The sequence below is a fragment of the Silurus aristotelis genome, assembly GCF_946808225.1.
Source record: "Silurus aristotelis genome assembly, chromosome: 17".
Taxonomy (NCBI): domain Eukaryota; kingdom Metazoa; phylum Chordata; class Actinopteri; order Siluriformes; family Siluridae; genus Silurus; species Silurus aristotelis.
In genome coordinates this window covers 5,972,714-5,989,094 of record NC_139590.1, presented here as the reverse complement: position 1 = coordinate 5,989,094, position 16,381 = coordinate 5,972,714, and the positions used below count along the sequence as shown (strand labels likewise).

Here is a 16,381-nt window from a genome sequence, read left to right as displayed (position 1 = left end):
TCCCAGGGAGCGCCGACCTACATAACTCAGTGTACCAAAATACATCATCCTGTGTACATCAAGAGCTGTGCAACTGGTGCTTATCAGGACAATGCACCCTGTCATGAGCTCTCCTAAACCGCAAGCTTCTCGCCATAAACAACACGTGCTCACTTTTGCATCCACACTACTCGCCAGAGTTGGCTCCTGCGGACCAGCAGGAATCGCTTGACACTATTCGGAAAAAAGACGTCCAGGAAACATTCCAGAAGTGGCAGGAACACGCATGGCACTGTACAAAGCGACTATTTTGAAGGTGCTAGTGTGTAGACGTAGATAAATAACAGACTTTCTTGTAAACAGAGCTAGTCTCAAAGCTTTTTGATACCATCTCGTGTGTGATATTTCGATCAAAAGTATACGGGGTATCTATGGAACTAGTGTCTGAAGTAGCATGTCTGAAAACTATACACGCTACACTTTTCAGACCTTCAGATCAAAGGCAAATAATCATGTGTGTGTGTGTGTCTTTGTCTAAGTGGGCGTAATGGTTTTTTTCTGTAGGGTCAACAGTTAAAGGAGTTCATTGTTAGAAAACATCACAACAAAAATCCCTACTACCACTGACTGCAGAGCAGCTACATTAAGAATGAACTGAATTCATGGGGAACATCAAGACTCTCTGAACTGATTGTGGAACAGATTTGTGCAGTCAGCAGTGCGATGAAAACTGAAACTCAGCTGCTGAACAGATCTGGTGAGAGGTGGGGCATGACCCATGAGGAGGCACACATAAATACACACACATACAGTTTGCACCCTAAAGTCATTACTCTGCCTCTGTCATGATGTTCAGTGATTCAAGTGCCACAGGATCTCATTATTAAACTGGTCAGTTATCTGGCTTATGTAACCGCTTAGCTACTTACAATTGACAACTTTGGCTACTTAAGTGTTTTAGTGTGACAAACATGAGCTACAGTACATCTAAAAGTAAATATATCTACCTAAATATGTGCTTATGTTAACTACAGTTAATGAAAAAGCAATTAGTAAAATATGCCTGATATATGTCTCAATTTTGTCTTTTCATTTTTTTTCATTCTCTGTATTTCAGTCTGTGTGACGGAGGTGGAGTGCGTGCGGGAGGGCTGCCAGTCCGAGTGCCTGCGCCGGCTCGCCGATTCGGTTCCCGATTCTCAGTGTTTCACACTGGTGTTTCGTGGCGCGAGAAAGAGTCTGGACCTGTGCTGCTCATCACGCGAGGAGGCACAATGGTGGGTTCGGGGTATCCGAACTCTCAAAGACCGTGTCTCCAACATGAGCCAGAAGGAGAAGCTGGATCAATATCCTTCAGCTTTGCTTTCACTTTGTAGCTGTTTGCATTTGTAAACCAAGTGGGTGTTGATTGTTGGAGTGTCAGGTCACAGATTTCCTGGTTTGTCTGTTTTTCATGTGTTCGTAACCAGTGTTGCAATCAGGCAGATCGATTTGTGCGATTGCTTTTAATGCAACAGCAAGGCGAAAGTCCAGATCTTGTTCTTTCCACTGATTTTGCAGTCAGATAAACACGAATACGTGCCACATGTTAAGTGAAATGCGTTAGAGTGTAATGAAGCTGTGGTTTAGCAACAGTTGATGTAGCCAGTTATAAAACATTCCGCTCCAGAAATTTCCTGAGCCACAATAATTGCGCCTTTTATATTCCTGGCCAATATATTTACAATTATAGTGTTTATTTACCTATGTGACAGGTTCTACTAATGTTAGGTTATATATGTTTTAAAAATAACATTCCTGCAAAGTTCTCAAATGTTACACAGTAGTTTTTTTTGCTTCAAACATTGTTGTAATGTTAACCAGTGTTAAGGAAACATGCATTAAGGTTTCTTTTCATTGTTATATAAACAGGTGTTAGCTCAGGCACTTTTGTTCAGCTGGTCATGAGTTCAAATCCCAGCCCCACTAAGCTGCCACTGCTGGGCCCTTAAGAATGGCCCTTAACCCTCAATTGCTTTGTTGTAAGTTTCTATGGATAAGTGTGTCTACAAAATGCCATAAATATAAACACGTTACACCCAGAAAACTCATTTCTATGCATATAGAATGTACAGTATCTCACAAAAGTGAGTACACCCCTCACATTTCAGCAATCATTTCATTATGTTCTCAAGGGACAATACACTAGTAACAAAACTTGGATATATTTTAGTCAATGTGCAGCTTGTGTAGCAGTACAGATTTACTGTCCTTTGAAACTCAACATACAACCGTTATTGTCTAAATAACTGGCAACAAAAGTGAGCACACCCTAAGTTAACATGCCACAACAGTGTCCAAAGTGTCAATATTTTGTGTGAGCACCATTGTTATCCAGCACTCCCTTAATCCTTCTGGGCATGGAATTCACCAGAGCTGCTAAGGTTGTTGCTGGGATCCTTTTACACTTCATAATAACATCACAGAGCTACTGGATGTTAAACACATGGCGCTTCTCCACCTTCTGCTTGAGGATCCCCCACAGGTGCTCATTAGGGTTCAGGTCTGGAGACACTTGGCCACTCACTCACGTTCACCTTCAGCTTCATCATCAAGGAAGTTGTCATCTTGGTGATGTGTTTGGGCTCATTATCATTTTAAAAAACTGCCTTTCGGTCCAGTTTCTGAAGGGAGGGATCATGTTCTGCTTCAGAATGTCACAGTTGGAATCCATGTTTCATTACTATAGTATTGTCCCTTGAGAACATATAATAAAATTGTAGCTGAAATATGAGGTATGTACTCACTTTTGTGCCTAATATATAAGACAGTTATATTAAATTTACATATTATATCTAAATCTATAGAGAGCACTTCCTCCAGCTGAAACACCTATTACTTTCATTCATGTCTAGTCAAAGTGGCCTTATAGCGTAGAGGGTTTTCTGACTAGAGGGGTGCAAACACTCCTGATATTCTCCCTGCAGTTGCAGTTTCTTTTACAGGAAGCTGAAGATACATGTTTACGATTGCCAGCAAGCATTTTTAACCTTATAGATTTATTTCATTTATATTTGTACCACATTAATGCATTGAAAAAAAGGCACTGCACTGTAGAAGCATACTTAACTAAAATGTGTAACAGTGTAGATTTATAAGCAGAAATTGGTCCGGTGTGTGTTCTTACTGTATATCCTTAACCTTTTGCCACTTGGATCCGAAGCTATCTGAGACGAGCGGATCTGAACCAGGATGGAAAGATGAGTTATGACGAGGTCCAGCACTTGCTCCAGATGCTCAACATAGACCTGAATGAGCAATATGCTCGCACACTCTTTAAGGTTTGTCTGTGTGTGTGTGTGTGTGTGTGTGTGTGTGTGTGTGTGTGTGTGTGTGTGTGTGTGTGTGTGTGTGTGTCTACATGTGTGTACAGCTGGTTTCCGATGGCTGCAGTTATTACTGAAAATAGTGTTTGATGTTTTTTTTTTCCTGCAATATTTGTCTTGAATCTGCTTTCAATTTCGAGAGACTCCAAATCACTGTTCAGCATGAGACAGTGTGTATGTGTGTGTGTACGTGTCAAATTCTGATGCTGATTCCAATTGTTCAAAATTAGATTTTGGTAATTTCTTTTTTATATATTAATGTGCAGGTTCTAAAGCTTTCTTGTGTTGTGTAGAAGTGTGACCGCTCCCATGATAACCGCTTGGACCCTGTGGAGATTGAGGAATTTTGTCGGGAGCTCATGCGAAGGCCTGAGCTGGACGCTGTGTTTCGCCATTACTCCAGTAATGGCTGTGTGCTCTCCACACTGGAGCTAAGGGACTTCCTGGGGGATCAGGGTGAAGGAGCCACGCTGGGCCATGCACAGAAACTCATCCAAACATACGAGTTCAATGACTGGGGTATGTAGATGATATATATATATATATATATATATATATATATATATATATATATATATATATATATATATATATATATATATATATATATAGAGAGAGAGAGAGAGAGAGAGAGAGAGAGAGAGAGAGAGAGAGATCGGGCAAACCAGGTACAATTCTGTTATGAAAGCATTGTGATTAAATGAGCTGGAGAAACATCTGTAGTAATGTAATAAACAGGCTATGACTACATGCTATGCAGGAAACAGTAGGCTGTAGGGTGTGATGTTGTTAATAATTCTCTTGTGTGTTGTTCAGCCCAGAAGAACCAGTTCATGACTCAGAACGGCTTCACCATGTACATGCTGTCAAATGAAAACGACCTGTTTAACCCCGATCACACGCGTGTGTATCAGGACATGAGAGGGCCACTGTCCCATTATTACATCTCATCTTCTCACAACACCTACCTCACGAAAGACCAGGTGACCGGAGAGAGCAGCACTGAGCCTTACATCAGGTACACACAAACACAACACGTCAATGTGAACATTGAAGACAAATGAAAAGCATACAGTACATGGAATACAGTACAGTGGACATCACACAATGAAAAATTTCAATGCTGTAGATTAAGAAATGTGTTTGTGTGTGTGTTTGTGTGTGTGTGTGTGTGTGTGTGTGTGTGTGTGTGTGTGTGTGTGTGTGTGTGTGTGTGTGTGTGTTTGTGTGGGCTTAATTGCTCTCAGGGCTTTAAATCAGGGCTGCCGTTGTGTGGAATTGGACTGCTGGGATGGGGATAAAGGGGAGCCTGTGATCTACCATGGACACACACTGACCTCTAAAGTATCTTTTAAGGAGGTCATTGAAACGATTGCTCAGTATTCCTTTAAGGTGAGATGAGCATTTACAGTTTCACGTGGCTGCAAGAGTCAAAGCAAAATGATGACTTAGAGTAAATCTCTCTCTCTCTCTCTCTCTCTCTCTCTCTCTCTCTCTCTCTCTCTCTCTCTCTCTCTCTCTCTGTCTCTCTCTCTATTTCTTTCTCTGACTAGGTTTCTCAATATCCACTGATCTTGTCTCTGGAGAATCATTGCTCTGTGGAGCAGCAGGCCGTCATGGCTCAGCACCTGCGCTCTATCCTCGGATTAGCTCTACTCACCAAACCACTCAGCGACAAGCCACTCAATCATCTGCCATCACCAGAGGTTACACTCTCCTTCTTTCTCTTTCCATATTGCTCTCTTCCTCTCTCTCGTTTTGTTTATAGCTGCACAGAAGGCTGCGTTAAATCTTTAGTGCCCACAGTAAGAGTTAATATTGAAATGTTGCACGCAGATACAATGCTATGCAGAATATGCCTAAAACACGTGTCTCCCACATCCCATATTTACACTTTAAATGTAATCGTAGTAACTATTTTCTCCTAAAGCAAAGAACTGTATTGTCTACGTCAGGGGTCTCCAAACTTTTCAGCCCGAGGGCCGCATTAACTATCAAACAGCAGTTCAGGGGCCGACTACACACTCGAGGTCCAAATAAAAAAGAATCAAAACATGGATGTTGTTTTTAATTATTTATGTAATATTATTTTATTCAGTTATTATTTAATAACACATTAATACACTACACATGAACACCTGTATTAGTGGGAATGGTGAATTTGTTTCCTGGATGCCAGAATAGCAGACATTTCTGGCTTTAGATTTGATGTCCCTAACATCAACAGTGACCTCAGATTATCATTGGACAAGTTTGTTCTCAAACTGTTCTTCACGTATTTCATTTTTGTGAAAGGATGATTGGACCAATGAAATTGCCGAACGGGTTCAGGTGAACCAATGAAACTCTTTATATTAAATCAGATGCGTTCGCACTGAATCGGGCCGCACCACATCATAAATATGGATGATGTTCCTCTGACGTTTGACCTGCCGCTCACTCGGACTGTCAACAGGAAAGGAGATTCATTCGTCACACTGAAAACAACCAGGCATGAAAAAACACACTTGACCTGTGTTCTGAGCTGCACGGCATCGGGAGAAAAGCTTCACCGATGGTGATTTTTAAACGCACGACGATGCCAAAAGAAAAACTCCCGAGAGAAATAGTTGTGAAAGGAAGGAGGAAGACAGTGAACAATGACTTTCTTGGTAGGCTACTGTTTAGATACAAGCCGTGTAACAGACACTGTCTTTCGTTAAAGCCTGTGTAAAGTTTATTAGTTTCAGTGTAGACACCTGCGGCTTATAGACAGGTGCGGCGTATTTATGTTCAAAATACAAATCTTTGTAAAATTCAGTGGGTGCGGCTTATATTTTAGTGCGCTTAATAGTCCGGAAATTACGGTAACGCACTACTGCGCGCCTCTATTTTAATTCGGTAAAAACATAACGTCCACGTAAGCGGCAGCTGATCTTGGCAGGATACACGTAAATTTCCATAATTTTTTTCCGTAGACAAAAAGGTCTCCACGGGCCGGATGAGAGGACCTCGTGGGCCGTAGTTTGGAGACCCCTGGTCTACATAATAACATCTGGAAAATATACTATAAATATATTATCAATGGAATAAAATGTGTTTCTGGGTGCATGGTGATGTGTGATATACTTATTTCTAGTTGTAAATGAAGGGATTGTGCACGATACAAGTCCCTCTGAATTTGCAATAGAAAGGATGATATCTTATTAGGCATAAGGCATTGAAATTATACCGGTGGGTTGCCTTGCGAAGTTAATTAACACCTTCTGATCATTCGTAATTTGACAGAGGTGTGGTTTAACACTAGGGGTCTAACGGTACACAGAATTCACGATTTGGTACTTACCTCAGTTTTTAAGTCACGTTTCGGTTCAATTTCGGTATAGTTAGGGGAAAGAAATGCAAAACATAAAACTGTCATTTTTTACTAACGGCGTCGATTATTTTCAACATAAGTGAACATCTATATATATGTGTGTGTGTGTGTGTGTGTGTGTGTGTGTGTGTGTGTGTGTGTGTGCGTGTGTGTGCGTGTGTGTGCGTGTGTGTGCGTGTGTGTGTGTGTGTGTGTATATATATATATATATATATATATATATATATATATATATATATATATATATATATATATATATATATATAAATGTAGTTTATTGCATTATATATTTATAGAAATGTAGTTAATGCAATAAACCTATTATATTGATTAAATTGAGTAATTGAATAAATTGGCACAAATTAAAATTATTAAATTAAAAAGGAAATGGAAAAAAATTTAATGGTTTACATTCGTTACACCCATATAGATGTGTATATCGGTGTGTGTGTGTTTTACATTTAATATTTAATTTTCAAAAGATATGTTTTACTTCACTGCCATAAAAACATTGGCGATGACAGGAAGTGACAGCGATTTCACACATGTGCAGTACAAATGGTGTGTCCAGTGCGGATCGAGTATTGGAAACACCATTTGTACTGTGCATGTGTGAAATCGCTTTTTATCACTTTTAAATGCAATCAGTGTCTAGTCTAAGCATGATTGAGATGGTTTGGTCATGTGAAAAGGAGGGACATGGGGTATATCGGTAGAAGAATGCTGAGGATGGAGCTGCCACGGAGAGGTTTGTGGATTTGGTGAAAGGCCACAGAGAGGTTTGTGGATGTGGTGAGGGAAGATGTGGAAAGAGGCATATGTAGAGGACAGAGTGATTTGGAAACGGATAATCCGTTGTGGTGATCCCTAATGGGAGCAACTGAAAGAACTAGAAAATGAAAGTGTAGTCTAAGCGTTCTTTTCAGTTTTCTTGAATTATCTATTAGCTTTTATTGTCACTTGATGTTGCAGTCGACATCAGAGAGTATTTTACCTGTTGTTGCTCTACCTGGGAAGAGGCTTTTGTTAATGTTTCCAAAGCTTGAATGTCATTTACTGTTCCTCAATTGGTCCAAACCAGTCAAATCATTTCTGGTAAATTTCTATTCATTTTGAAATAATTGTCACCCCTAAAATTTACCCTTTTGTATTTTCAGGAACTAAAAGGCCGGATCCTGGTGAAGTCAAAGAAGATGACTAGCCAGATGGAAAAGATGAACAGTTTCGCCAGTTTCTCATCCAGCTCAGATGAGGAGATCGGGGGTAGCAACAAGACCCCCAGCAAGAAAGACCCTGGGAAGGTAAGTCGATCACTTGTGATAAAATAGGCACATTGGTCTGAAAGCTCAGTAGTTTATGGATGCGCTTGTGAATGGAGGCTCCTACATATCTGTACCTTTACTGCAATTAAAATCAAATAGTAGCAAGTCAAATAAACTTTCTTTCGGCTTCTCCCATTAGGGGTCGCCACAGCGGATCATCCACATGTTTGATTTGGCACATGTTTTTATGCTGGATGCCCTTCCTAACGCAACCCTCCCCAATTTATCCGGGCTTGGGACCGGCACTAAGAGTGGCTGGGGTTGGTTCCCTGACCGGGGATCGAACCCGGGCAAGTCAAATATATAAATATAAATAATATAAATCATGTAAATAGTCAAACCTATTTGAGCAATTCATATATGATTCAAATTCATGTCTAGACATTTCTTGTTCTATTTGGTTTATTAAATAGTTTTGAATTTATGAGCAAAATAACATTTCAAGCTTAGGATGAGTCAAGAGATTTAGAACCAGGCAGAGGAATCTTGTATATGATACATCATATTGTCATAATATTAGTAAGAAAATTTCTATATTCAAGATATTTGTAATTTACAATTATTTCTTTTTCTGAGAAACCACTCATTCTGCATGGTTTTTTTTGTTTTTGTTTTTTTTACTTAAATGGTAAAACATATTTCTAAGGTCTTTTGCAAATTAAATGTAGAAACCAGGTAAATAATTTTCTAGCATTAGTGCAGGAACCCTTTATACCGATTGGCCAGGCAGAGGGACCGAGCTGGGAAGGATGTGCTACAAGTTAGAGCAATAAAGGATGGAGAAGCAGGAAATGAATAGGATTAGTAAGGAGGAAGTGAGAACAGCCATTAAGAAGATGAAGAGTGGAAAGTCGGTTGGACCAGATGACATACCATAGGCAGTGGAGTTTTTAACCAGGTTGTTCAACTGGATTTTGGAAGGTGAGAGCATGCCTGAGGAATGGAGAAGGAGTGTGCTGGTACCGATTTAAAAGGAAGAGGCTAGATGTGCAGACCTGCAGTAACTACAGGGGAATTAATTTGATCAGTCACACCATGAAGTTATGGGAAAGAGTAGTGGAAGCCAGGCTGAGAGAAGAGGTGACCATCTGTGAGCAACAGTATGGTTTCATGCTGAGGAAGAGCACCACAGACACATTGCTTTGAGAATGTTGATGGAGAAGTATAGAGAAGGTCAGAAGGGAGTTATAATTAATGAGCATTAAATTTCAGACATTTCAGAAATTACTTTGTAATAAAGTATCTCTAGATCTCTGTATGTGAAGCATGCCTATCTGGGTAATTTAATAATTTCCAGGCTTAATGCATAGAAGAGTTGGACATTGTCCCTTCATCCATCTCATATATCATTGAAAAAGAGTATAAATGTATGTATTTTGTTTCATCCTTTAGCCTGTATGCACTTCGAAAATAAGTCCCGAGCTGTCTGATTTGGTGGTGTATTGCTGTAGTATTCCGTTTTCTGGATTCGATGCAGCCAATCAGAAACCCCCGAGTGAGATGTCCTCTTTCTCTGAGAATGAAGCACTCAAGCTCATCAAAGACTCCGGTGAGACGCATAGAGCACAAAAATATGCCCCAATAATAACCAAAAACTTATTATATTATGAAATGAGATATTTATATATATTTATATGTGCTATAAAATTATATGCTGGAAATATCTGTGAGGGGGAAAAAAAGGTTTGCTTATAGAAATGTGCTTGTGTGTACTTTTTTATAGGAAAGCTTTTTGTGAGACACAACAGTAGACAGCTGACTCGGATCTATCCATCGGGCCAGAGGCTGCAGTCCTCTAACTACGACCCACAGGACATGTGGAATGCAGGATGTCATATGGGTAAGACTCACTGCACATATTTCTAAAACATTTCCCTGAAACCATTAGATATTCCATTTGCTAGACTACAGAGGAAGAATCATTCATTTGCATGATGTATGTTTTTATTCTCGCGCCTCTCCAGTGGCCCTGAACTTCCAGACACCAGGGGAGCAAATGGATCTGAACAGAGGTCGATTTCTGCCCAACGGGCTATGTGGCTACGTGCTGAAACCGGACTTCCTGTGCCAGCCAAACTCCAACTTCAACCCAGAGAACACAGGAGGAGGCCCTGGACACATTCCCACTCAACTTACTATACGGGTATTGAATATTTCGACAGTAAATATACATTATGAAACACAATGTATTAATATTGCGGTCTGCATACAAGTTAAAATAGACACCGTTTTTACATTTGACAATGCAATTATAGTGAACTTATTGATATTTATATATAAATGTTAAATATGTATGTTAAATATCTTGTCATATCACCCACTATATCTGTCAATCTATTTCTATATTCTTAAGTGCTTTTATTTTACTTACTTTTTTATAATCATCAGGTCCTTGCTTTATCATGCTCCCACTGCTTGCTTTCATGAGGTTTATAAGGTTGTCCACTATGTTTTATGGCTTGCAGGTGATTTCTGCCCAGCAGTTACCCAAGATTAACACAGACAAGCCCAACTCCATCGTGGACCCTCAAGTTTGGGTGGAGATCCATGGAGTGTCTATTGATAAGGCCCGTTCCAAAACTCCTCGCATCAACAATAATGGTACGCCCCAAGTGGTCCAAATGGTCTATATGCTGAGTCGAAATTTGTTTGAATTTTGAAGGCTGGGTAATAGTGTTTTGGCAGCTTCAGTGAAATATCTGCTCAAAGGAAAAATGTCTGGACTCTGGTTGGCACTACGGGTCTGAAAATCGGAAGGAAAAATTTACAGATGTGGAAAACCAAAGTCCAGCTGGTGAGGACAGGAAGAATGTTTATTTGCACTAGCATTCAAGAGTTTGAGACTAAGATGTCCGAGAGCATGTGTTTAATGAAGACAGTTGTATTTGTTTGATTGACTCCAATATCATTGGCTAAACATTTTTATATATTTTTTTTTTTGACACAAATATCTGTAGTAGTGGTACTCAAACCATTAAGGTCCATGCAGCATATCTCTAATATGATATAAAATATTATATAAAATATATATTAGCATATTTGACAGGTCCCATTAACTGTGGGCTGTCTTTAAACCAAACATTAATATTTAAAAACAAAAAAAAACATAAATAATGTTCAATTTTAGTAAAATTCGCAATAAAGAATTGTTCTCAATGAATATTCCAAATATTATTGTGCATATTTAGGGATTGTTTCTATTTAATATAAAGGGGGCTTATGGATTTTTTTTTTTTTTTTTACAGTTAAAAAGGTCAATGGCAGCAAAATAAATCCACACCAAAAACCACAAAAATGTCTCCAAATCACCTCTTTACATGTTCAATATACAGTTACATATTATAATATGCTGATGCATTCACACAACTATACATCTGTTGCTCATGTCACCCGGTGATCCTTAGATGAAGGCTGTTCACCAGTGACTTGGCAGTGACACCAAATCTCAGGGCTTTAGTATCATATTCCAGACATCTGCTCTGCCACCTTTGAATGTCCATCAAACCTTCATGGTGTATTTACTAAGCAAGCACTGATTCCTCATACCATCAGATTTTCTTCATGTTCCCTAATGACCCTGAGGATTAACACAATAAACAACATGGGTTTTGTCACCGCAGGTTTTAATCCACGCTGGGATTGCACGCTGAGCTTCCAGCTGCAGGTTCCTGACCTAGCACTGGTGAGGTTTGTGGTGGAGGATCATGACCACACGAGCAAGAATGACTTTGTTGGCCAGTTCACCTTACCCTTTACCAGTCTACGCACAGGTGTGTACCAGTGGGGGGTTCTTTTGTTTGTTTTGAAGGTAAAAAGAAGCAGCTTGTGTCATTCAACACCCTTTTAACATATAATTTACTTACTTGAAAATATGTAATGTTCATAAGTTGAGTTTAGGCAGATCAGTGAGTGGCTTTGTCGAGCTTTAGTCCTGGCTTATTTCTTGGCCAGAAAAAAAAAAGTAGACCGAAGGCTCATTTGAATAAAATAGCCAGATCTGATGCAAGTCAGTTTCTTGAAGCACAGTTTTTCTGAGATGACTTTACATTTTGATGATTATTAGACATTAGGATAGATATTCGAAAGCAACAAACTTCACCTTTAACATACAGAACCTGGTTTCTTAAACAAATATTTTCATAGTAAGCATAATTCATTTATTTAAGGATTTTACAGTTTAGAAGAAACAATAATAGAAGTGATTCCAAAGCAAATCACAAGGCAGAGTTTTCTGTAAAGAGACTGCAGTGGAAGTCCATGCATGTCACACCCAGGCCTTAAGTGATGTTCTACCTGAACCAATCAATCTCCTAATACCATCATTATGACACCACGACAATAGAAAGCATCGATATTATAGAGAAGAACAGAGGGCTGCATCACAGACAGGAATCTCATACAGTGAGATCGAATGCCATTACTAATGCGAGAAACCCAATGAACACAATTCAGCACGTCTCCTTTCACTGCAGCCACAACTGCATCATCCGCATACATCGTCTCTAGCAGAAGCATCGATATAAACCTCTTTAAATGGCCCGGGGTGTTTACAAAGGTTTTTGTAAAATCTTTTTTTTTTTTTTATTATTGGATCGCAGTGCATGGTAATCGAGGTAAATCGTATCGCAGTGCATCAGTAGCTGCTTCATATGTATCTTTAATGTATCGTCGAATCGCATCGGGCCTCAGTTATGAGATGCACAGCCCTAGTATATGTTGTGTTTGTGTGTCCTTCTACTCCAGGTTACCGTCATGTTCATTTGCTAAAAGCAGATGGCTCTAACCTCTCTCCAGCGACTCTCTTCATCCACGTGAAGATTACACGCAGAGGAAAGCCCATCAAAACTGTGTCCGAGCGCACGGGGAACGTCTGACACCCTCCAGACCCTGATCCGTAGTGATCCTAGATTCTGAAGACGTCCTGCCGAGGTGGATTGAGAGAAGCAGGAGAAGTCTGGCTCCCGAACTCCCTCCTGAAAAACCACGCTGATGGCACGCATGCGCCATATACCGTCCAAACACAATCCCACAGAGTCTGTGTTTTTTGAGAGTGTTGCTCAGCGTAAACATGGTGTCTCCATAGCCAAGGCTTCCAGACAAGCTGTAGACTAGAGCAGGCTGTAATAAACATATTACTAAGATAGAGGCAGTGCTTCCAATGTTTAATGAAGTGGGTTTTTTTTGTAATTTAACATCTATTTTTTTTACATTCATTAGGTGCCTAATGTACTTAACGTACTTGCCATTCTATAGTAATCTGTAAGGTTTTAAACACATGGATTATAGGATTATTAGGTCAAATGCTGCCAGGCTAAAGACTGAGCTAGCATGTGGAAAGAAAATGTTCTGGGAATGTCTTAAAAAGGCTGTTAATTAAGTAAAGATGATGGTAAGAATGAGCAGAATTGCCACAGTAGTTTTATTATATGAAGTTTAACAGGTTGCAATTTAAAACCCACAGCAGAATCTAATCTAGTGAAGCAAGATAGATAACAAAATGTATGATGAGTTTGAGGATGTTACACAAATCAAGACCATGAGAGTATACGGACTTGTTTATTGTTGCAGAATTTTTAAGTGCTCTAAATTATTCATTAGATGGCAGGTTTTACGTTAAAATATCGCTTAGAGATTGATCATGTATAAACGACATCTCTGCTTAGCCTTACCGAGGATTAAAGCTTCGTCTATGTGTCTTAAAACAACAAAACTGTGAATTTTGCCACTAATGTGGTGTCAAAATGTAGATTATACTGTTTGTAAAGATTATACTGTACCGACATGTGAACTGCAATCGCATGTACTTAAGTCAAAACCAGCCTTATAACATACTGTATGTCCTGTATAGTGGTGGACAGTAACAAAGTAAATGTATTTCATTACCGTATTTAAGTATCTTTTTCCACGTATCTGCTCTTTACTGAAGTATTTCTATTTGGTGAGAACTTCACTACATTTCAAAGTCAAATTTTTACTTTTTACTCAACTACATTTTGCAAAATCGTCGTTTCTTTTTATTTTATGAGCATGAAAACGTAACTGGTCAAACACACAGCAAGCCACCAATCAGTGTAGAGCGCACGCAGTGTAGGCGCTTGGTGTATCTTTTCATCACCACAAAAATGATGGAAGAATCTCCTGACTTGAACTCGCCACAGTCTTTTCACATAAACGGAGTTGATTATATAAAGAGTCTTGCGATGTTAAACTATTATAATAGGAAGATTATAGCCATAATAAATCATAGTATTTGAATACTTAAGTACATTCGAAGGCAAATACTTTTGTACTTTTACTTAAGTTTAAAGAGAGCACTTTTACTGGAGAAATATTTTACAGAGTGTATTTCTACTTTACCTCAAGAACATGGTGTTTTGTACTTCATCCACCACTGGTCCTGTGCATAAGGGAAAGGGCTGAAGGCATTTCTGAAGTGAGAGGAAGGTAATCGGAAGGTAATCACTTGAGCACGGTTCACTTTTCTTATTAAAGTGACTTTTATATATATAAAGGAAATTATAAAAATGATACTGACATTTTCACTTAGAGCTCATTTTCCATGATAGGAAAAATTGTTACGGATCAAACCGTGACAATGACGCAATACCAGACAATCCGGATGGGCAGAAGGAAATTCAAATAGCTGAATTAAGAATAATACAGAAAATGTTGCCACCTACGACTAGAAGGCAGATCATGGTGCAGGTATGAGAGCTATTGTTAATAGAATTAGGTCAGGTTGTTTTTCTATACAGTGGACACCCATAGGAGTGAAACTCACCAGAGAACAAGCAAAGTGAAACATGGACTACTGCAATGTCAAAGTGTAATTCAATGTACTAAAGCATACTAAGACTTAAAATGTGTGATACACAGCCATCCACTTTTTATTTCTAATAAGTGTTGTGTAACATGTTTTATAAAGTCTGTACTTTTTATGTTTTTGTGAACATGAAATATACTGTTTTTACATGTACCCAGATGCTTCACATTGACTTTTTTGTGTAGACTGTGTAAAGCTCCACTCATGATGTAGGGGCTTTATATATCTAATTCGCTAATCACATGTCGGTCGGTGTAAGATTTTCTGCAAGCAAATGCTTTCAAGTTTGTAATCTTTTGAACTGATCGTAGTCGAAGACACATGGTGACATTTTATAAACTGACATTTGATAACCTAATGTTGGCGTTTCTGAGATTTTGTCGAGTGTGTCATAATCTGATATGAGGTTATTGAAAATTGGGTATTATTCAATCATCAATTAGTTGTCTCAGCTCTTCAAGGTGACATTGGGAGCTGGTTCTCACAACTGAAATGGCATAAAAGAGAAGTTCAACCAAAAATAACTGTATTTTATTATAATATATTAATAAGGCTGACTTTTTTCAGCTTTGATTGTTTGATTCCACATCAATAAAGGTCAAGTGCATATACACCAATCAGGCATAACATTATGACATGAAATTATGAGCGGTGAAGTGAATAACATGATGAATTAAAATGATTATCTCTTCATCACTGCACCTGTTAGTCACACATTCTAATATTTCTTTGGACCGCCTTTAGCTTTGATTACGGCACGCATTCGCCGTAGTATCGTTTCGATAAGCTTCTGCCATGTTGCAACATTTATTATCCAGAGTTGCAGCAATTTTTCCCCAAGATCTTGTATCAATGATGGGAGAGTCGGACTGGTGCTCAGTCTTCTCCAGCACATCTCAAAGATTCTCAATGGGGTTAAGGTCTGGAATCAGTGGTGGCCAATCCATGTGTGAAAATGATGTCTCATGCTCCCTAAACCACTCTTTCACAATTTGAACCTGATGAATCCTGGAGTTGTCATTTTGGAATATGCCTGTGCCATCAGGAAAGAAAAAATCACTTATCAGTTTATCCCTGATGCACCCATCAATCTGGAAAGGTAAATCCGGACTCATCAGACCACATGACGTTCTTCCATTGTTCCAGAGTCTAATCTTTATGCTCCCTAGCAAATTTAACCCTTTTTTTCCGATTAGCTGCTACACAGCTGTTTAGTCCAAATCCCTTGAGTTCCCTTTACATTGTACATTTTTAATAATGCGTTGGACAGTTTTTAACCCAATTCATTCAGCAAATCTCCTTGATGTTTTTCTCCTTGAATCTTCAGTCATTTCAGCAAATCTCCTTGATGTTTTCTTTGCTTTAAGAATGCCAATAATTTGACCATTCTGAAACAGATTAACATCTTTACCACGACCACAGGATGTGTCTTCTGACATGGTTGTTTAAGAAATAAGAAGCTATTCACTGCATCGGTTAGGGTTAAATAATTAGTTGCCAGCTAAAACATAATCACCCATGCAGTAATTATCCAATT

At 39.0% G+C, this 16,381-nt stretch overlaps 1 protein-coding gene across 1 annotated transcript in view; it reads left to right on the top strand.

Moving 5' to 3' along the window:
- Positions 1-15,202, top strand: part of plcd3a (phospholipase C, delta 3a) — a 34,680-nt gene extending 19,478 nt beyond the window's left edge. The window contains exons 3-15 of the mRNA XM_083567271.1: positions 1,097-1,325; positions 3,170-3,299; positions 3,638-3,863; positions 4,161-4,362; positions 4,592-4,736; positions 4,898-5,050; positions 7,857-8,000; positions 9,414-9,570; positions 9,745-9,861; positions 9,986-10,164; positions 10,487-10,622; positions 11,642-11,791; positions 12,765-15,202. Coding sequence (XP_083423397.1) covers positions 1,097-1,325; positions 3,170-3,299; positions 3,638-3,863; positions 4,161-4,362; positions 4,592-4,736; positions 4,898-5,050; positions 7,857-8,000; positions 9,414-9,570; positions 9,745-9,861; positions 9,986-10,164; positions 10,487-10,622; positions 11,642-11,791; positions 12,765-12,895 — 2,099 coding nt within the window. The 3' untranslated portion in view covers positions 12,896-15,202. The remainder of the gene's footprint in view (positions 1-1,096; positions 1,326-3,169; positions 3,300-3,637; positions 3,864-4,160; positions 4,363-4,591; positions 4,737-4,897; positions 5,051-7,856; positions 8,001-9,413; positions 9,571-9,744; positions 9,862-9,985; positions 10,165-10,486; positions 10,623-11,641; positions 11,792-12,764) is intronic.
- Positions 15,203-16,381: the final 1,179 nt, after the last annotated feature.